The 19,151-nt window shown below is 40.7% G+C and overlaps 1 protein-coding gene across 9 annotated transcripts in view; it reads right to left on the reverse strand.

Moving 5' to 3' along the window:
* MARK3 (microtubule affinity regulating kinase 3) overlaps positions 1 to 19,151 on the reverse strand; it is a 116,016-nt gene that overhangs the window by 44,841 nt on the left and 52,024 nt on the right. For 7 of the 9 annotated variants that reach the window (XM_071213598.1, XM_023589260.3, XM_004459982.5 and 4 more), the window contains one exon: positions 16,289 to 16,342. In XM_071213598.1, the coding sequence (XP_071069699.1) occupies positions 16,289 to 16,342 (54 nt within the window). Of the gene's footprint in view, positions 1 to 13,689; positions 13,766 to 15,720; positions 15,858 to 16,288; positions 16,343 to 19,151 lie in introns of those variants that run through there. The other 2 variants (XM_071213604.1, XM_071213605.1) reach the window with 2 other exon arrangements.

Genomic DNA, 19,151 nt, shown 5'->3' on the forward strand with positions numbered 1-19,151 from the left:
CCCGACGGGTAACTGAGAGCCCTAGGAAGAGGTTCCAAATCGGCAGCCATAAGCCATATTCAGTTTGCTGGCCCATTTTTTTTGGTCCACCAATGTTTCTTTAGCAATGTGAATTAGTTGCTGACATTAAACTGTGACGAGTATACCTAAAAATAACAGATTTTTACCATTTCTGGAAAAGAAGATATTAGCAATCTTGGGTCCAAATGGAGCACATGCATAAATTAAGCTGCCAAATGGAGCTTAGTAGAAGATGCCTTCTTTTAAATGAGATGCTTGCCTTACTACTCCTGGTTAAGGGCTGAAAGGGGGCAGCTTGTCAGGACTGCAGATCCCAGGCACTCCTCAACCCTGCTGTATCAGTCTGCATTGCAACAACTCCCAGAGATCTACAGCCACACTGAGGGCCCAGATGTCCTGATCCAGAGGGCGTCACTCCTCACCCTTCACATTCCAGGCTCAGCCCTCTCGAGACTTTGAAACATTTTAAAACACATGGTAAAGATAAACTTAACTGAAACCCTGATAAATTACAGGCACAGTAAGTACTCAAGAAATAGGTCTTCAATGAATGAAATTTTGAAAGTTGAACTGATGTGGTTTTAGCATATGTGGATACTCATGTTGTTATATTAGCCTAAAATATGAACCATTCCACCTTAAATTAGGGTGCCCATATTTTAAAGTTTAAGTGAAACGCAAGAATATTATAGGCACATAATGTGTAGACATTCAAATATTTAATAGTGCTTTCCATTGCCTTAAAACTTTATATTGATGTAAATTTCCTGAGACTCTAAGTAAGAATCCTGTGCCAAATTCTATTCTTTAGTTTTAGGTCATAAATGTACTAGATGAATATAGTTTACCATTCAGTAATCTGAATCTAATGATATTAATCATTTTCATTTAATAAAGGAAACACAACTGGACACGATTATAACAGAGGGGGTAAAAGAGTTTGGCCTTTTCAAGGTACCTATGTCTACATAATCTAAAACATAAATACTTTTAGGTAAGTAATTACTTGGTAGGGCATAAATGTTGACCAGCATTATTTTTATATTTTGTAAAGTCATTTGACTTTTTTTTTTTTTAAGTACTTTTCAATAACCAACAGGATTATCTGTCCCATCAAAAGCAAGATTATAGGATGGAATTTTCAGATTTGCTTAATCTCTCTCCCTTTCCTCCCGTGCCAGAGTGCCCTTAAATAAAAACTGCCGTTCCCGTTCTGAGTAGTTTATTCATTTTTAATTCATACAGCAAATGTCTACTGAGCACCCATGAAATGCAGGAAGGTGCCAAGTTTCAGGGGAGTTGACGCGCAGGCTCAGGGTCCAGTGGGGGCCACAGCCAGCCAGCAGGCCTTCAGGGTACAGTGTGGTAAGGGATATATTAAGGGAAGGTCTAGGAGCCATGGGAACACAGAGGAGCCAACTATTTCAGTACTGAGGATTTAGGGAGACAGTCTGAAGACACTGACATCTAAGTCAAGACCTGAGGAATAAGGATGGAGTGAACGAGTTGAAAGGGGAAGACGTTTACACCGTTCACACCGAGGGAACAAAATGGGTCAAGGCCAAAGGGGAGACAGACCCTGACCCATGGGAAGAAAGGAAAGAACTCCAGAGTTGGAGCAAGATGGAGAGGGAGCAGCACTGAGATGAGGTTAAGGATTCATTTGAAGGAGTTTGGGTTTGTAGCCAGTGGGGAACCATTGAAAAGCTTTAAGGAAAAATTTTATGCAGTCACTTATAGATGGCAAAGGTCACTTTAGATGGAAAAGACTGCATCATGGAGAAAGTAGGGGACGGGGGAGGGGAGAAGGTGGTTTTCGAGTGGGAAAAACCAATTTGGGGGTCCTGCAGTAATTTCAGAGAGAAAACAATGATCTGAACTAGCATAGGAGCACCAAAATGAAGTAGAGACAGTCAAGAAATATTCAGGAGGTAAGGGAGAGAGATGCAGGGTCAGAGATGGCACCCATGTTTCTGGCTTAAGCAAATGCATGAAATGCTGGTGCCACTCTCTGAGACAGATAAGACAGAACGAGGAACTATGAGGGGCTGCAGAGAGGAACAGCAAAGCAGGGAAGAGTTTGGTAAGTGTAAGTGAGGCTACTGAAAGAACAGCTGGATATTTGTGTCTGGAGCACAGGAAAGAAACCTGGGTTAAAGATACACTCTGGAGAATTATCAGCTTACAGATGGCATCCTTGCAAGTAAATGACACGGCTTAGTGTGTAGACTGAGGAAACATCACCACCACGGAAAAAATATTTCAAATAGAAAAAAGAGTTTGGGTTCACAAAGCAAACTCAGAAAAGGCAATCAGAGAGAAAAAATTCAGAGAAAGGAATTTTTAGTGACCTGAAATCCAAGTCCAATCCTTGCCTGAAACTTGCCCCCACACCCCTAACAGACCCTTCTTCCTTTCCCCAAACGTGGCCCCCTTGGGCTGGGGGAATGTGGGTAGACCAGGCAGCTCTGTACACTGAGGAGCGGCATCCTCACAACCCTACAGGCTCAGGCCCACCAAAGACCTGCCAGAGGGTCCGGAAATCTCTACTATAAACTGCTACTCTGTAATGCTTCATGAGGAGGAGTGGTTGATCTTTTCCTCATCACTGTACTGGAAAGTCTGTGAAGGTTTCTTTGTCTCATTTATCACACTATGACAGAACCTCAACTGAAGGGAAGGACAAATAAGTGACCCTCTCAGACAAAACCCAAAAACAGAAAACAACACAACTCCACACAGTTCATACTGCAGGAATTTTAAAGAAATAGATACATTTGTGTAAAAAAAGGGGAAAAAAAGTATTTGCTTCTCTATACACAGAACATCTCTGGAAGGATGCACAGAAACTGAAGACCTAGGTTGTCACCGAGCCAGGGAACTGGGTGGCTAGAAATAAGCCTGGATGAAGACTTTCCCTTCTGTACTTTTTTTCTACCTTTTGAACTCTGAATCACAGTACAGTATTACCTATCTCCCTTCCCCAAATTAATTTGAAGAAAAAGGTTGAGGATGAACAAAGAAACTTTTGATTTTGGCTAAAACAGGAATTCCTGGGGGGAATAAAAAGGTAGCTGAAAACTGATGCATTTCCATCTCCCTCCTAACAAGAGTCCACTATTCCTTCTCTCTCTCTCTTTTTTTTTAAGATTTTATTTATTCATTTATTTCTCTCCCCTTCCCCCCCATCCCGGTTGTCTGTTCTCTGTGTCTATTTGCTGCTGCTTCTTTGTCTGCTTCTGTTGTTGTCAGCAGCACAGGAATCTGTGTTTCTTTTTGCTGCATCATCTTGTTGTGTCAGTTCTCTGTGTGGGCGGCGCCATTCTTAGGCAGGCTGCACTTTCTTTCACGCTGGGCGGCTCTCCTTGTGGGGCGCACTCCTTGTGTGTGGGGCTCCCCTACGCGGGGGACACCCCTGCGTGGCACGGCACTCCTTGCACGCATCAGCACTGTGCGTGGGCCAGCTCCACACAGGTCAAGGAGGCCCGGGGTTTGAACCTCGGACCTCCCATGTGGTAGACGGACGCCCTAACCACTGGGTCAAGTCCGCCACCCACTCTTCCTTCTCATCACACAGGCTGAAGTTGCGAGTAGGGGAAAGGCAAGTAAGTATTCCAGGGAATTATCTTTCAAGTTGAACAAATACAAAGGCCAGTACAATAAGGCAAAATTTAAGAAGGCAGATAGAAATTCAAATTACTCTCTCATTCTGACATTAAAATAAAGAGTGGAGGGAAGTGGTTGTGGCTCAACTGATAGATAGACCTCCTACCATATGGGAGGTCCAGGGTTTGGTACCCAGGGTCTCCTGACCCATGTGGTGAACTGGTCCACACGCAGTGCTGTCGCGCAAGGAGTGCCGTGCCACACAGGGGTGTCACCCGCGTAGGGGTGTCCTACACACAAGAAGTGCACTCCGCAAGGAGAGCCACCCCACATGAAAAAAGCGCTGCCTACCCAGGAATGGCACTGCACACATGGAGAGTTGATGCAGCAAGATGATACAACAACAACAAAAAAAGCGGCGGTTTTCTGGTGCTGTGTGACAAGAATGCAAGTGGACACAGAAGAACACACAGCAAACACACAGAGAGAGCAGACAAAGGTGTGGAAGAGGAGAGAAATTTTTTTCAAAAAGAGTGGAATAATAAAGATAACAAATGATATAGAAATAAAATAATTAATTGCATATTAAATACATTTGTCTACTGCTAGCCAAAGCACTGACCTCTCCTACCCAGAAGGAGTAGTCTGCAGGTGTGGGGAGATATGATACAAAGGTTGCACTGCAATTTTTAAAATCAGGACTTTGCTATCATGTAGGTTATTGTTAGACTTCTCCTCTTATAAACATCACAGTAGGGAAGCAGACTTGGCCCAGTGGATAGGGTGTCCATCTACCACATGGGAGGTCCGTGGTTCAAACCCCAGGCCTCCCTTGATCCGTGTGGAGCTGGCCCACGCGCAGTGCTGATGCACACAAGGGAGTGCCATGCCACGCAGGGGTGTCCCCCGCATAGGGGAGCCCCACGTGCAAGGAGTGCATCCCGTAGTAAGGAGAGCTGCCCAGCGCGAAAGAAAGTGCAGCCTGCCCAGGAATGGCACCGCACACACAGAGAGCTGACACAACAAGATGACGCAACAAAAAGAAACACAGATTCCCGTGCCGCTGACAACAGAAGCGGACAAAAAGAAGAACATGCAGCAAATGGACACAGAGAACAGACAACTGGGGTAGGGGGTGGGGGGTGGGGGGTGAGACAACTGGGGTGGGGAGTGGGGGTGGGATAAGGGGAGAAAAATAAATATTAAAAAATAAATAATCTTAAATAAAAAAACACAAAACATCACAGTGAACATCCTTGTATACATCTTTGCACACTTACACAAATATAAGGGCAGGTACATCCCTAGCATTAGGATGGGGAAGAATGTCAAGTACATATAATGTATTTAAAATTGTACTACTGCCATATGGTTCTCTAAAAAGATATTAATCTACACTATTGTATACAACAAAGATTTCCTGTTTTTCCACACTCTCGTCAACACTACGTATTACCAATTTTTTCACATTGCAGATCTGATTGGTAAAAAATGATATGTTTCAGGATGATGAACATTTAAAATCTGAATATTTATCACCTGTCTTTCTATTAATTGCCTAAGTATACCTTTTGTTATTTTTCTATTAGGCTATATACTCCCATTTCTAACTGACTTTCATGACTTTTTATATATTTAAAGAAATAATGCCTGTGCCACAGCAATGCTGGTTACTTATCCAAATCCACCTCCACCTCTTTCCTCTTTGCCAACTTCCCAGAAGCAACCCTGCTGACTTCTTCAGCCATTTCATCTAATCTGCCAAAATATACTACTCTTCTGCAAAGTCCTTCATGATACCAGTAACTACAAATGGCAGCGTTTGTCCTGGTGAAGACTTTTTTTCTGGTGAAGTCTTTATCTTTTAAAGGCCAGAATCAAATCTAGGAAGACCTGCCACTTCCTGCTCTGAAGAGGGCCTGCTCTCAATTTCTCTAATACTTATTATTTACCTGCCTTATGTCATTTTTGAAATAAACTGAGCTAAAGTGAGAAGAGAAAATAAAAGATCTTCACTTCAGTGTTGGATAAAGACATATCCAAATGAATTTTAGTTTGTTTTATGTTTCCTTTGCAGTTTCAGCAGGTCTTTCTTGATTATAAGCAAAGCAGAGCATGTCTCCCCCAATACCTTGCCAGTTAATCCTTCAATGAGAAACCAGAATTGTTTTTCTGGCATGTAGTTCTGATCATTATCACTCCCTTTGTCTGGAGTTACTGCCTGGGATGAGCTGAACTGTGAACCTCTGAAAGACACGTTCCAGTCCCAGCCCCTAGTTCCTTGGATGTGTCCTTATTTGGAAATAAGGGCTCAACCCAATACGGCTCGTGTCTTATATGAAGAAGAAATTTGGACAAAGAGACAGACACTGGGGAGAAGGCCCTGTGAAGATGGAGGCGGCAGAGATTGGTGGCGGTGTATCTACAAGCCAAGAACACCAAGGATTGCTGGCAAACCTAAGAAGCCAAGAGTCTAGGAAGGATTCTCCCCTACAGGTTGATGGACCACAGCCCTGCTGACACCTTGATTTTAGACTTCCAGCCCCCAGAACTGTGAGGCAATAAATTTCTGTTAAGGGAGGTGGGGGGGGAATATAAATATATCGAGAGCTTTTTTCTTATAAGTTACAGATAAAAATAGCTATTTCACAGGGCTGTTGTGAAAACTACAGGCAATGATATAGGTAAGGAAGGGTGTATAGTTATTCAGAACTGGACCTCTGGAGCCATACTACCTGGTGCCAGCTGGTTCTACCATTTACTAACTGACAATGAGACAAGAGCTCCTGTCTGAAAGAGAAGCTGTGACAATTAAACAAGACCTGACATGTACAGATGTATAGTGCTTGGAACAGTCCCTAGGGCATGATAATCACTCAATATGTAACTGTGATTCTGCCTGCTGCTGTCATTAAGGTTTTCTCCCGGGAAACGGACTTTGGCCCAGTGGTTAGGGCGTCCGCCTACCACATGGGAGGTCCGCGGTTCAAACCCCGGGCCTCCTTGACCCATGTGGAGCTGGCCCATGCGCATTGCTGATGCGCGCAAGGAGTGCCGTGCCACACAGGAGTGTCCCCTGCGTAGGGGAGCCCCACATGCAAGGAGTGCACCCGTAAGGAGAGCCGCCCAGCGCGAAGGAGGGAGCAGCCTGCCGAGGAATGGCGCCGCCCACACTTCCCGTGCCGCTGACGACAACAGAAGCGGACAAAGAAACAAGACGCAGCAAATAGACACAGAAAACAGACAATCGGGGGAGGGGAGGGGAATTAAATAAATAAAAATAAATTAAAAAAAAAAAAAAAAAAAGATTTTCTCCCAATGGTCTAAAGTGTGCCCAAGTCTCGATTTTCTACAAGTGGGTCCATGCTGTGCTCAAAGTTTAACTCATTTAAAATATTTGGTTCTTTAGTGACTTCTCTAAAATAGCATAATGAATCACTGGTATTAAAATAAACTCTAAAATCCTCAAATCAAAATATCTCTAAATAGCAACCTAGATTATTTTCTGCCAGAAAATGACAAAAAATCGAAGCAGTAACAGTGAAGCTTTATTTTCTTCTAATTCTACCTTTTGAAATCCAAAAATATTAAAATATAATTTCTTTCTTCAATATTCTAAATATATATAATCAAGAAAGGTTGGCTGACATTTCATTTGCTACCTCCTGTTTGTATTACTTCACCAGATCCTTATAGTTACCTGAATGCAGGCACTGGACTGTAAACAATAGGACTGTAACTATTTTTGTTGATGCCTGATTTGTTAGCCTGCTAAAAGTTCATATAAGGGGAGCGGATGTAGCTCAAGTGGTTAAGCGCCTACTTCCCATGGTATGAGGTCCCGGGTTCAATCCCCGGTACCTTCTAAAAAAAACAACAAAAAAGGAATGATGTGTAACTGCATATCTGTAAGGAACAAGTATTTTTCTGAAAATCTAATGTATTGGCCATGTTATAGTCTTGTTTTTATGCAATTCTAAACACAGAAAATAACTTTGAATGTTAAACATTTAGAATACAAAAATTATGATTTTTAACTAAGGCAAGGATGGAAACAAACATGGATAAACACAATTTAGAAGTAGTGGGGAAAAAAGATGCCTAATAAACACACACACAAAAATTCATATAAAACAAGGAGAGAAGAGAGGAAGGTAATTAAAAAAAAAGATGAAAGCGTTGTTCAATGAAAAAGATTCCCAAAATGACTGCACTTCACTGGAAGGGGTAAGAAAGGAGACCATGGACTGGGTATGGAAGCATTTCCAGGAAAAAGAGTTCCAGAGAATGAGAACAGAAAAGGAGGGAGCATTCAGCAATGGCAGTGGATGCAATCTATAAGACACAGCAATTGGAGAAGAGGACCTCTTTCAAGAATATGTTACCTTTTGGAAGAGGAAAAAAAAAATGAAGGACTCTGAAGGGAACCGAAAACAGTCCAGGAGCCATTCTCACCTGGGCTGAGCACTCATCACTATGCATCTCAGAGACCCACTAAACCAGGCTCTCCAGGGAGGAAACTATTTTGAAAGAAGCATGTGCATTTTTTTTTTAATAACCCCACAGATGATTGTGAAGCTTAGCCAGAGTTGAAAAATACCGGTTAAGAAGGCTGAAGCAATAGGGCCTTAAATAATCTGGAGGTGATAGCAGGAAAAGTAATTATATTGTAATCCACATGAAAAGCATGAACTGGTTTCCTCCGCCTTCAAATTATACAGTTCCCCGATTTGTCCCAGAACCAAAATTCTCTGGGATGCCTAAAAAGGCCTCTTCTGCTACAAAGCTCAAAGCATTAATGGTGGCTCCAAAATAAACACTGGCTTTAAAAAGAAAAAAGACTGAAGTGGCTATAAGTAGAATTTTCCCACAAAAGACCTGATAAAACAAATCTATATATACTCAATACTTCAATAAACATCTGGGACCTACTGTGTATTATGCAAACACCTGAATTTAAAGTTCTTTTTTGTTTTTTTACTGTTTCAGTAAATTTGATTAAATTTTCAAAAAAAAATTTCCCTTTCTCTCTTATTGAAGAGTCTGAATTCAAGAATGATGGTTGGGGAAGCAGATTTGGCTCAACAGGTAGAATGTCTGCCTACCACATGGGAGGTCCAGGGTTCAAACCCAGGGCCTCCTGACCCTTGTGGAGTTGGCCCACACGCAGTGCTGATCCACGCAGGGGTGTCCCCCATGTAGGGGAGCCCCACGCAAAAGGAATGTGCCCCGTAAGGAGAGCGGCCCTGTGTGAAAAAAGTGCAGCCTGCCCAGGAGTGGCAGCACACACACGGAGAGCTGATGCACCAAGATGACACAACAAAAAGAGACACAGATTCCCGGTGCCACTGACAATACAAGCAGAAACAGAAGAACACACAGCAAATGGACACAGAAAGCAGACAACTGGTGAGGGGGGGGGGAATAAAAAAAAAAAGAATTGATGGTTGAATCTTACTCAAAAAAATGCTTACTACTGGGTCAGCAGTATCAACTTGGAAGGATGGAGTTCACTATTGAGAAAGCCTCTGTCCTTGATTTGGTAAATACTGCAATTTTAATTGGATGAAGGCATCTTTATGCAATTTAGACAGCACCAAACTATAAGTGATAACAAATACAAAAGAATTATTTAAAAGTACCCCAAAAGACTGAATTTATGGCAGAAAACCAATTAAATGAAGTTTAACTGGAATCAAATTCAAGTAAAGGGGGAAAAAAGTCAATTGAACTATGAAGTAAACTAGGCCTATCTTGAGGGCAATTCCTATGGATAGTCAGAGAGTACTTACTCTGAGAGAAGGAAGATAAAAAAGACCCAAAATAGCAACCTACAAGGGCTAGCTAGGTTCAGAGTGGTAGATTTAACCTTTATAGTTTCATATGGCAACAGAGAACAGTGGTATAAGTTTCTAGAAGGCAGATGCAAATGCAAAATAAGCAAAAAACAACCTAATAACTAGAGCTGCCCAACACTGGGATAAAATGTTGAGGGAAGGAGTGTACCTCCACCCCCAAGTGTGTTTTAGGCTGGCTAGCAAACCAGCTTATTGTAAACGCAAAAAAAAACCTCAATTATATCATTCTATGTTACACATCTCTTTAATTAAGCACTTCCAGTTTTTAAAAAAATATTACTGCTTAAATTGATATATGCGACAATTAAGTTTTTGTCACCAACAAGAATGAATATCTCTAAGATAAAATCATAGTCAAAAGAACCCAGGGGAAAGTTAGGGGATCACTGAAAAGCTCATTATATACAAGAGCCCTCCAATGTGGCTCAACGTAACTCCCAGCTTATCTTCCTCGAGCAGGTACCCTGCCCTGCCCTATGCACTCACAGGCACTTGCAGGCCCCCACAGGCTGTTGGTGATGCTCCTTTGGTCGAGGTGTGCAATCCAACCACAAATATTCACCTAGTGCCCACACTGCAAGTTCTGCGATGAGTCCTCTAAGGGTCTTTCCACTCTTCTGCACTTGGTGAAAACTCTTTTGATCCTTGGAGGTAAAATGTACTGTACACCATGCTGGTCTACCCAGAGTCAGGCATGCATACTTATCTGACTCATCAAAGCACATCACAGAGCTTAGTTCACAGGAGGACAAGGACAATTCTTAACTGAATCACCAAGTGGACACCCCTCGTTTTCCTTTGAAATCGGTGCAATCCTTATGAAAAAGCCTATGAACACCTAGCAGTCTGTAAGAACAAGGAAGACACATACTCTGGTATCTAATGACAATGACTTCCTATGTAACTAATATAAAATAGTGATCCTAGCATGTGACTTACCACAAGTTCTCCATCATCAGAACTGGGACAACCATGTTTTCACTTGAAGCTCATTGATGCTTGAATCAATGCTGACTATACCTACCACATGATGACTATCACTTCTCAGTCAGGGGACTCAGGTTAATCTCCCTGATTAACCGAATGTAGCTCAGGAAGTTGTAAAGATTAGATGAATAAATACAGGTAAAAACACTTTAAAACTGTGCCTAGCATACAGTTAAATGCTCAAATATTAGCAGTTATTATCAGAAGTAGTCTATCACAATTAAGTCCTACAGAAGAGACCTGGCCAGATCCTGCCACTCAAATTTTAAGCTTATTTCCTATGGGGGAAAAGGTTAAACAAAAAAACCCCAAAAAACAAAAACACCTCCCACTCCTAAAAAACAAGCCAACCCAAAAACAACTATTGAGTAGAGCACATAATTACGGCAAACACCCTTGAGTCTAGCACTACTCTAGACTATTCTAAGTGCTTTTAAATGTTAACTTTAAATTCTCACTATAACCCTATAAGATCGTTATTATCCCCATTTTACAGGTACGGAAACTAAGACACAGGGAGATAAAGTGACTTGCTCACTTAATGGTTCTATTCACTTACTGATTTTAATTACGGACTACAACCAAGCTATAACCAGTTATTAATAATTTAGAAGGTAATCTCAGGATAATATTAAGCACATAGACTACACAGCTTCCTGTGAAATAGAAGGAGGACATTTTTGTATTCCAAGATGTGTTGGGGTTTCAGAAGGTATTTACAGACTTGTTTTTGTAGTATTAATTTATTCTATCAGTCTTTTTTTTTTTAAGATTTATTTTATTTATTTCTCTCCCTTCCCTCCCCACCCCCCCAGTTGTCTGCTCTCTGTGTCCATTTTGCTGTGTGTTCTTCTGTGACCGCTTCTATCCTTATCAGCGGCACCAGGAATCTGTGTTTCTTTTTGTTGTGTCATCTTGTTGTGTCAGCTCTCCGTGTTTGTGGCGCCATTCCCGGTCAGGCTGCACTTTCTTTCGCGCTGGGCGGCTCTCCTTACGGGGAGCACTCCTTGCGCGTGGGGCTCCCCTACGTGGGGGACACCCCTGCATGGCAGGGCACTCCTTGCGCACATCAGCACTGCACATGGGCCAGCTGCACACGAGTCAAGGAGGCCCTGGGTTTGAACCTTGGACCTCCCATGTGCTAGACGGACGCCCTAACCACTGGGCCACGTCCACTTCCCCTATCAGTCTTTTTTAACAAATGTTTATTGTTGCGTATTTTTTCTAGCGTATCAGTTTAGCATATCAGTTTTATTGTCCTTGTAGTACCCATGCTCCAGAATTTAAATCACTCTGTTAATGAGAACTGTTCCGCATGCATTTAAATCACTCTGTTAATGAGAACTGTTCCTGATGCAAGTATGATACAACTGAGAATGGCACTGAGAAAGAGAAGATTGTGAAAATTACTGTTCCAAAGGAGTGCCACAAAACTTCAAGCACACTCTGCCCCGTCCTTGGAAAAGGTACTCTGTTTTGAAAAAGGATTTGAGAAAGATTTATCTATAATAGAATGCTTATTTCCTTTAAAAGAACTTAAATATAACTTTAAGCAGTGTCCTGTAAACTGAAAATATTTTACATATCAAGTTATTTAATGTGGATAGATAGGACTTTAGAATAAATCTTTTGTGGATGGTTCATACTTGAATTATACCACAAATAAATCTTCAAGTTTAATTAATGCTGATGCAAATACACATAATCACACTATCATGCTAATCAGACAACCCACTATAAAATAAAATAAGGCAACAAACTAATTTGTAATGATATAGCCTGTGCATAAATTCAAAATTGTTTCCCAGTGTACCCAGTCCCCAAAATAGCCAAATAAGTAATATAGGCCCTACAGTCTTTGAATGATCAGATAGGATGTGAGACTGAATGTGTATTTAGGGTTGCCTCCAGACGAGATGTGGAAGATATGCTAATCCAAGCTGGCTTGGATGTGGAAAATATGTAACTTGCCTGGAGGAAATAACCTATCTGATACTAAGATCAAACACTGAAGAACCTAACCAGAGGTCTGTTTGCATACCATCACTGTTAGTCTCCCTAATCCTATATCCTCTGTATGAAAGGGTCTAGAAAAAGCTATTCGGGGCTCAGTTCTTTATTAAGACAAGAGTCCGCCGAGCCCGGCCGGTCGAAATAAACCAACTTCCTTCTCGGTACTCTCGTGTCCTGGCCTTCGATACCGCGCACACCCGATTTCTCTACAACAGTAGTAGTAATAAAGAATAGCAGTAATTTAAAATTATGACAAAAATAATAAGGGAGGGAGGAAAAAAACCTACAATCAAATTAAGACATGATGAACTTCCTGGAAAACAGCTAGATTTCCAACTATGGGCAGGTACACATTAATAGTGGAAAATTTGTAACACACAGGATACTGAATTAGAGTCCAATAAACTTATTTATAAGATAATTTTGGTTTATGAACACCAAATTTTAATAACCTCCAACTTACTTAATAGTACCAAGTCCTTACTTAGACATACAAAGCAACAAAAAACTTTGAAGACAAAATGAAAAACAAAAAAGACACTGGGGAAGAAATGGAAAATGTCACTACATACAGGATAACAGATATTACAGTGATGAAAAGCAAAACGTCAAAAAAATTTTTTAAATATTTTTCATTATTTTTTAATATCCCAATTTTTAAGGTTTTAGTTTTTCTAAATCATTATGTATTTTATTTCTTATGTTTAAACCCATTATTATTATTTCATTTTCCTATTAACTGTATTTGCTGATATTCTTGGCTTCATTTTTTAAGAAGTTGTGGATCACAGAAGGGTTACAACTGTGGTAAGGAAGGATCATTTGTGTGGAGTGTCAGTGATGGGGAATACATGGTAGTAAGTTCACCTGGGCATGCATATAAGGTACATAAATGTGTTCAAATGTTCATGGGGCATGGAGATTCATATAATAACTCAAAGAATATTGATATTCCCATTCTAGGGAGCTCTGCCACATTCTCTAATGGAACAGCAAAAATCCCTCAAGTGCAGGGCAATGACTAGTGAAGAAGGATGGTCCATTGATGGGTCCTTTATATTGACAATTATGCTTATGAGCCTCTGCTCTTGAAACTGCAACTTAGCCTAGAGCTATAGGGTGCTTAAGAGTTACCTCCTGACAGCCTCCATGTTGCTCAAATATGGCCTCTCTCTAAGCCAAATTCAGTATATAAATGCATTACCTTCCCCCCAGCGTGGGACATGACTCCCAGGGATGAGACTCTCTGGCACCAAGGATTACTACCAAACACCAACAAGCAATGCAACTCGGAAAAGACCTTGAATAAAAGGGGGAAAAGGTAAAGACCGATGACTTTATATGGCTAAGAGACTTCAAAGTGAGTCAAGAGGTTGTCCCAGAGGTAACGCTTATGCACATCTTAGCAGGATCTCACTAACTGCCAAAGTAGATACTATCTCAAATAGTGGGGGCTCCTGAGGGCTCTGGAGACACCCAGGTCCTACAGTCATTGCAGATAGCTCTGGTGTTTGGTGCCTTACCAGTGGGCTTCACTTTTGAATTTGTGGTCTCAAGTGTGACAGAGTTGGACTCAGTTGTGACTTCTTTACACATGCCTCTTCTGTCCCTTCTATTTAAACCTATAGTTGATGCTGGAGTTGGAAAGTGTATGTCCAAGAGACTTGAATCTTTGGGCTGTCCATGTGCCAGCTGGGCGCTGAGCTTCAGCAGAGTTGCAACACCTACTCTCCAGTTCATTTGACTCACCCAGGACAACAAGGAGGTGAGAATGGACAACCACCATACCAAGGAACCAAGATGGTTTACAACTCCAAGCAAGAGAGGCCATCTATCAACCATATGGAATTGAAGCCCTCTCTCAATTAGAGGTGGAGTGGGCATCACCATTCCAGAATCGTCATGATTGGGGAATAAAATATGGACTAGAGAAGACTTACTGGTATTCTACTATAGACTTATTGGGATTCTAGCAATGGCAGAAATGATATCATTGATGTGGGGACAGTGCCCACTGGAGGTGCTGAAGGCAGGGAGAGGGAAAAAGAGGTGTAACATGGGGGCATTTTCAGGACTTTTAATTGTCCTGAATGACATTACAATGACAGATACAGGCCATTATAGATCCTGCCATAACCCACAAAATTGAGTGGGAGAGTGCGTAAGCTACAATGTAAACTATAATCCATGCTTAGTGGCAATGTTCCAAATGTGTTTATCAATTGCAATGACTGTACCATATTAATGAAAGAAGTTGTTAATGTGGGGAAGGGTGGGAGGTGTACGGAGTGGGGCATATGGGAATCCCTTTTTTTTTGTAACATTTTGTGTAATCTATCTTTTAAAAAAATAAAAAGTATATTTAAATAAAAGTATAAGGAAATGGGTACAATTTATTCTTATTTTTTGGATTTGTTCTGTGGCCATCTTGAGAATCCTTGAAGTCCTATGGACACTACAGGCTACAGGTCATAAAGATCCACTTGCTTAAATATAATTTTTAGTGCAAAATAAAGTCTATCTCTCTTCACACCCTCACAATGCACAATGGGGCAGGACTTCAACATTATCATGATTAAATGGAAAATAACCAGCCCCCTTTAGAAATGTACATAGGGCATTATACTTATAATACCTTAACTGTTCAGTGCTTTGCAGTTTATAAAGTTCTTTTATATGCATTATTTCATTAATACTACATCCATCCTTAAAAGATGAAATGGACTCCATTTTACAAATGGGAAAATCTGAGATCCAGAAAAGTTAAGCGACTTGCTCAAAGTCAAGTTAAATATTTGGCTAAGTGGCAGAGTCAGGACTTAAAATCAGGACCTCCTCTCTACTAATTCAGTATCTGTAACTCTCCAACTATTACAGGCCAAATCTAGGAACCAAATGAAATACATAAAAAGGCTGTGTATTTTATAAAGGTTTTATGAAGATCATTACTCATTTGCTGCTGTGCCACTGAAATACCCACCATGCCCAGGCCTTATCTCTAGCAATGAAATCTACTGTCCAGCCACCAGGAATTTCCAGAGCTGCCCAGGTGATCCTAACACGCACCAGGGTTAAGTTAAATGGCACAAACAGCAACAGTCTTTCCAACTCAGTTTTATTTTTTTCATTTTCCTTTTATATTAATTAATCATCACTCCTTCATGGGACATGGCCTGTGTTAAATTCTTGTTCAGTGAATACAAAGTGCTGACTTTAATAAAGATCTCGGTGTTACCTTATGAGGAAGATGTACAAATTTGCACAATTCTAATTATTAAAAATAGTTTTTCTTGGGGAGTAGGTGTAGCTCAATGGTTAAGCATCTGCTTGCTATGTACAAGGCTCCACGTTCAATCGCCGGTATCTCTTCTTCTGAAGAAAAAAATATATATATACACACACACACATACACTTTTATATATATATGTATTTTTTTTTCTTTTTTCCCTTCATTCTTTAAGAAAACCATCATTCTAGTCAATACCTAGAATATTACATTTAAAAGTTCAGCCTTCAGCTATAGCACATATTTAAAAGTCATTATCGGGGGGTGGGGGGTATATGGGGACCTCATATTTTTTGAATGTTAACATTAAAAAAATAAAGACAAAAAAAAAGTTATTATCTTCAATTGAAGGGAAAAACCCAACTATTTTTCATACAATACCATATTAAGTTGCATTCCTTTTAGGAATAGGGAGCTTTATTGCACTAAATGTAATTAAAAAAAAAACAACCATTGAGATATTTAAAGAATAAATTAGATGGCAATTTTAAAATACTGTATACTGGACCAATCTTACCTTTTGCAGACTTGTTGGATTCAACTGAGTTTTGTCAATTATTTTTATTGCGACCTAGAAAAAAATAAATATTTATGGATTTTAAGAACTTAGTAATTACAGACTAAGTGATAATATTTTTGTAAATGCCCAGATGTGGCATTCTTAAAAAGCTAGTAAACCAAAAATCCCAAAAATCAGTTAGTTAAAAGAAACCATATTTTATACACAAAAACAGGGCTTCATGCAAATAAGGATGTTTTTATAGCATCATATATTTAAACTACTTATAAACAAGGGGAAAAAATCTCCCCCAAAACAATAAAGAAATAAGAGATGGATTACACAATGAAAACACTTCTAAAAACGTTCAATGTGGCAAATTTCTCCTTCTCTATTTACTTTTTAAAAAAATTTCTCCCCCTCCCCCATTGTCTGCTCGCTGCGTGTTCTTCTTTGTCTGCTTTTGTTGTTGTCAGTGGAGTGGGAATCTATTTCTTTTTGTTGCGTCATCTTGTTGTGTCAGCTCTCCAAGTGTGCAGGGCCATTCCTGGGCAGGCTGAACTTCCTTTCGCGCTGGGCGGCTCTCCTTACAGGGCGCACTCCTTGCGCGTGGGGCTCCCATACATGGGGACACCCCTGCGTGGCACAGCACTCCTTGCGCGCATCAGCACTGCGCGTAGGCCAGCTCCACACGGGTCAAGGAGGCCCGGGGTTTGAACCGCGGACCTCCCATGTGGTAGACGGATGCCCTAATCACTGGGCCAAGAACATTTTAATCTTAGCTGACTCCAGTGTGTGAAGACAGGAACGATACCTGTTATATGCTTATCCAGCCCAGAATGCCTCCTAGAGTGTCTTACACAGAGTAGGAAACTTGATAATTGAGCAAATAATTTGATACTGAATCTGAAAACTTTAAAAACATTCTGTTTTAAGAAACTAGTGAAGCCCTTTACAAGGTTGAAGAAGGAAAAGGGACTAGTACGAGACCAATCTGTGGACTAACCAAGTGAAATATTGCATGGACCAACAAATAGGCACCTAGTGCAGTAGTTGTTCAGAAAGGTATGAGTGTCCCTCCAGGCAGTATATAATACACGAGGACGTAGGAAGACAAAGTTATAGCTTCTATTTATATGCATTTCTTATTTTTTAAAAAAGAAAGAAAAAGTCAGTTAGCCTTGTACTGGCATCCTCACCTGATTGGTTTGCTACTGTCACATAAGGTATACAGGTATTTCTAGGAACTATTAGTGTCCAGAATGCGGTAAGGATTGCGAGTGAAGATCAGGGATGAAAGGGAACAAAAATTAAGAGCGATGCTTTGCCATGAACTGAGGAATATAAATTAACTCAACTTTGCACCTGAGGTCCAATACCACAATGAACCCACCCAGTGAGACTGGTCAGGTAATGTCTCCTACTGTGCATCTTGCACAACACAAACCCAGTAAGATGTGCCACTGGAGGAAGGTTCTCTACCAAAGCCTGGGGAAAACTCTCATATTCTCTATGCCAAGGGCTCTCAATTTATTTGGTCCCATTTATATTCTTAAAAATCACTGAAGACCCCAAAGAACTTTTGGTTATGTGGGTTATATATATAGATGGCTACTATATTAGAAACAAAAACTGAGAAATTATAAAGTATGCATTTAAAAGTCCATTTCAAAATAACAATTAGCCCATTGTAAGTTAACATATTTTTATGAAATTTCTTATGTGCTTCTGCATTCAATCTATTGTGCTATCACATGTCAGACAGACACTGAGATACTAGAAAACTCTACACTTGTGAAAGTGAGTGAAAAAAGCTAATTGTGTCTTAATAATATCACAAAAACAGTTTGACTTTGCAGATTATCCTGAACAGGTGTGTCCAGGGGTTCTAGTACCATACCCCGAAAACTACTACACTAAGCATATTAACACTATTTTAAAAAAACCAACCACCACCTGCTTAACTTGGTGTAAAACCTGCCTCTCCCCAATAAAGATAACTATTTCCTAAGAATCTATTAACTTCCATTGACTGCAGCAAATAAGTGATTCTGGAGTGGAAGCAAACACACCTCTTGTTGAGGGGAAGGAAGCAAAACAGAATGGGGGGAGGAGGAGAAAAGAGTGGATGAAAAAGCAGAGTCAGAATTTGAACTCTCTATTTGGAAAACCTAAGTCTCAACAGAAGCTAGAGTAAACAAAACTAGAGAAAATACTGGCTGCTGGAATATGCCAAAGTCTGCCTACCCACTCCATCTCTTAGTTGGGGAGAAGACATCTTACTCATTTTTTCATAACCCTAGCACACTACCTGGCCCATCACAAATGCTCAAACTAATGTTTACTGAGTTGAACTGTAGCCTTGAACACTAATAATCAGTACCCAAGCACATACAGTACTAGAGATGGGGCTAGGACCCTGAAGAGACAGGGTTTCTGGTGTTTTAAGACACCAATGTGGTTAAAATAATTATTCCAAAGCCAAAAAAAATTAATTTTCTGAAGCCTAAGTAGGAGCTCAAAATGTACAGCATTTAGTTTAACTGTAGAAAACAGTCATTCCATCAAAAGCCAGTGTCCCCAGAGTCCCAGAGTGAAACATCATTTAATGTGACTGTGTGTGGGCAATAAAGCCTGAGGGGGAAGATCCTAATCCTCTCTTCCTCCCAGCTCCTTTCTGGGATCACTCAACAACCAAAATAACCCTGGCTCAGAGTGGAGCAGGGAGGAGAGTTCAGATATAGCTCAGACCTTGAGGTTACCAAGAGAGGAGGAAGTTGCAGAGCATTAACTATTTAAAACCTTGGAAAGGTGGAGACTGGAGGGAAGACCACTCACTCTTTTCTATGGTTGCAGAGTTGAAGGTGGGTGGGTGGAGGAA

The sequence above is a fragment of the Dasypus novemcinctus genome, chromosome 3 (genome assembly GCF_030445035.2).
Source record: "Dasypus novemcinctus isolate mDasNov1 chromosome 3, mDasNov1.1.hap2, whole genome shotgun sequence".
Taxonomy (NCBI): Eukaryota; Metazoa; Chordata; class Mammalia; order Cingulata; family Dasypodidae; genus Dasypus; species Dasypus novemcinctus.